Genomic DNA, 2,851 nt, shown 5'->3' with positions numbered 1-2,851 from the left:
GCCCTAACGGCCATGGTACATACTTTCTGGGGTACAACAAGCCGGCAGACATCAACACAGCGCTGAACGTCCTGTTGCCACCTGACTGTCAGATGCCAGAGACTGCACTATGCGGTGACAGCAGGATCCGGATCTCTCATGCGCACCACATGGATCGGGCACAGGTTGTGGAAAGTAATCATGACTTGGCATCGGCGCTGGGTTGCCATGGCATTTCCTGCATAGCGAAGGAGCTGTCGTACATAGACATGAATAACGTGTGGGTTGTGCCCATAGCGCATGCAGCTCTGTTCGGTGTCATCAAGAAGTTCTGGCACTTTGTGCTGGGCGAGTCCGTCAAGAAGGCTGAGAGTGACTTTGTGATTAGTGTAGAGGCTCGTCGCAGAATGACTGCACGTGCATCCCATTTCATCATTACTAATGACTTTAACCGACCCTACCGTGACATTGTCCCCTGCTCGTACTGGACCATGGAAGAATGGCTGCACTGGACGGACTGCTTCTCCCTATACGTCCTGCACTCGCACGGAGGGGATCCTAATAAAGTTGTGATGCCGGTAGTTACACGGAAAGATGATGCAGGGCTGGATCGTGAGTTTGACCTGGGGAGAATGTGGGAGATGTTGCGCACGGCCATGCTGCATTATCTGCGGTATGACCAATTCTCGGAGGCTGCGTGTGACAGTGCAGCAGTAACCTTCAAACAGTTCTGCTGTGACTCGGAGCTCGTGTTTGGCATGAAGTTTGCTACCTACAACATGCATCTACTGGCATGTAGGCTACGCGAGCAGGAGCGTGCACGTGGGCACGTGGCGTTTGCAACTGAGTTCTGGGTGGAGCGCGGTGTGCAGCAGGTCAAAAGTGGGGTCAAGTTCCGCACAACCAGGTGTCCAGAGCAAATTATTGTGAGTGGGTTCCTTGCAAGTGCCCGGCTCGCTGAGATGCGAGCTGAGCGTGGCAGGGGAGGTGGCACCGCGGATGGTGGTGCAACCGGGCCAGCCGGGGTAGAGGCCGGCCATGCACTGGCTGCGGGTGGGAGCCAGTACAAGTCATTTGATGAGTGGGTGCCAGATTACCGTGCAGCACACGTCACATTGACGGGGGATGTTTGCGCGGATGTAGAGGATGGTGAGGGTTCCCAGCTGCTTGGGCGCGGATATGTGGCGGGTCCGACCGAGCGGACAGTTGTCTTCGAAGCATTCATGAAGGCTTTTAGTAAAGAGGACTTTGCGACACGTTCAGGTGTGGTGGAGGGTGACTTGCAGAACGCAAGTGTTATTATATTCAAACGTGCACTTGTACGACGTGACCAGGTTTTACTATCTACAAAGTATAACTTGACCACTGCACGTGAGTCATTTTATGTGAAGACTAAGTATGCGCCATCCCTTGACACCCCAGAGGACGATCAGGACGTGTCTGTGTATGTTGGAGAGGTTGCATTCTATGCTCGTGTGCAAACCGTGCGTGGGGTTGTATGCCGTGTGGCGATTTGCGAATTGCATAAGGTGGAGGTGGTACGGCCGCAGTCGTTGTACTATGCTGCAGACTTTAGTCGCCGCAAGGCAACCCCCAACCAAGAACGCCAGCAGACGTTCCTGAACTCGTTCCCCGTGCTATTGCAAGCCATTGACTCGAAGGTGATGCGCTGCAAGCTCGACGAGAATAAAAGTTACTTCATTACGTACCACTTGTTTTTCTCAGTTGCCAACCAATGATGGTGATTGGCAAGGAGCAGTGCAAGTTGGGTAGCCGCTCACGCGGCTGATGCAGTCTGTAACATGATGATGTCTTCTGGGCTTGTGTCTTCCGGGGCCGCCAACCGTTCCAGTAAAGAAAACTTCCCGGCTGCCGACAGCGCACGCAGCCCTGCACCGGTGCCGTATGACGATGCAGCCCCAGTCCCCTTCCCGCCGTTCCACTAAAGAAATCTTCCCGGCTGCCGACAGCGCACGCAGCCCTGCACCGGTGCCGTATGACGATGCAACCCCAGCCCCCTTCCCGCCTTTCCACTAAAGAAAACTTCCCGGCTGCCGACAGCGCACGCAGCCCTGCACCGGTGCCGTATGACGATGTAGCCCCAGCCCCCTTCCCGCCGTTCCACTAAAGAAATCTTCCCGGCTGCCGACAGCGCACGCAGCCCTGCACCGGTGCCGTATGACGATGCAGCCTCAGCCCCCTTCCCGCCTTTCCAGTAAAGAAAACTTCCCGGCTGCCGGCAGCGCACGCAGCCCTGCACCGGTGCCGTATGTCAATGCAGCCCCAGCCCCCTTCCCGCCGTTCCACTAAAGAAAACTTCCCGGCTGCCGACAGCGCACGCAGCCCTGCACCGGTGCCGTATGACGATGTAGCCCCAGTCCCCTTCCCGCCGTTCCACTAAAGAAATCTTCCCGGCTGCCGACAGCGCACGCAGCCCTGCACCGGTGCCGTATGACGATGCAGCCTCAGCCCCCTTCCCGCCTTTCCAGTAAAGAAATCTTCCCGGCTGCCGGCAGCGCACGCAGCCCTGCACCGGTGCCGTATGTCAATGCAGCCCCAGCCCCCTTCCCGCCGTTCCACTAAAGAAATCTTCCCGGCTGCCGACAGCGCACGCAGCCCTGCACCGGAAGCTTCCCAGCATCTGAGACACAAGTTTCCCATCAGTACAGTATTGATCTTCCGGCCTCTTGTTTGTTTACCTATGGAACTCATAACAACAACGATACATGCTTGCGACCAGCCGTGCATGGCTGATCCGCCCGCTCAGCACTTCCCACCACTGCCCTGCGCCCGGCGGCCCTTTATAGCTGACTGCGGCAGGGCCGCACCCGCAGCCCGCTTCTGGGATGGCGGATGACATCCAGCCTCGGCC

At 57.1% G+C, this 2,851-nt stretch overlaps 1 protein-coding gene across 1 annotated transcript in view; it reads left to right on the top strand.

Moving 5' to 3' along the window:
* Positions 1-1,792, top strand: part of CHLRE_08g373362v5 (uncharacterized protein) — a 5,377-nt gene extending 3,585 nt beyond the window's left edge. Inside the window, exon 7 of the mRNA XM_043065094.1 lies at positions 93-1,792. Within this exon, the coding sequence (XP_042922094.1) occupies positions 93-118 (26 nt within the window). The 3' untranslated portion in view covers positions 119-1,792. The remainder of the gene's footprint in view (positions 1-92) is intronic.
* Positions 1,793-2,851: the final 1,059 nt, after the last annotated feature.

The sequence above is a fragment of the Chlamydomonas reinhardtii genome, chromosome 8 (assembly GCF_000002595.2).
Source record: "Chlamydomonas reinhardtii strain CC-503 cw92 mt+ chromosome 8, whole genome shotgun sequence".
NCBI lineage: Eukaryota > Viridiplantae > Chlorophyta > Chlorophyceae > Chlamydomonadales > Chlamydomonadaceae > Chlamydomonas > Chlamydomonas reinhardtii.
The sequence above is the reverse complement of the archived record's forward strand: the minus strand, read 5'-3'. Positions and strand labels throughout refer to the sequence as shown.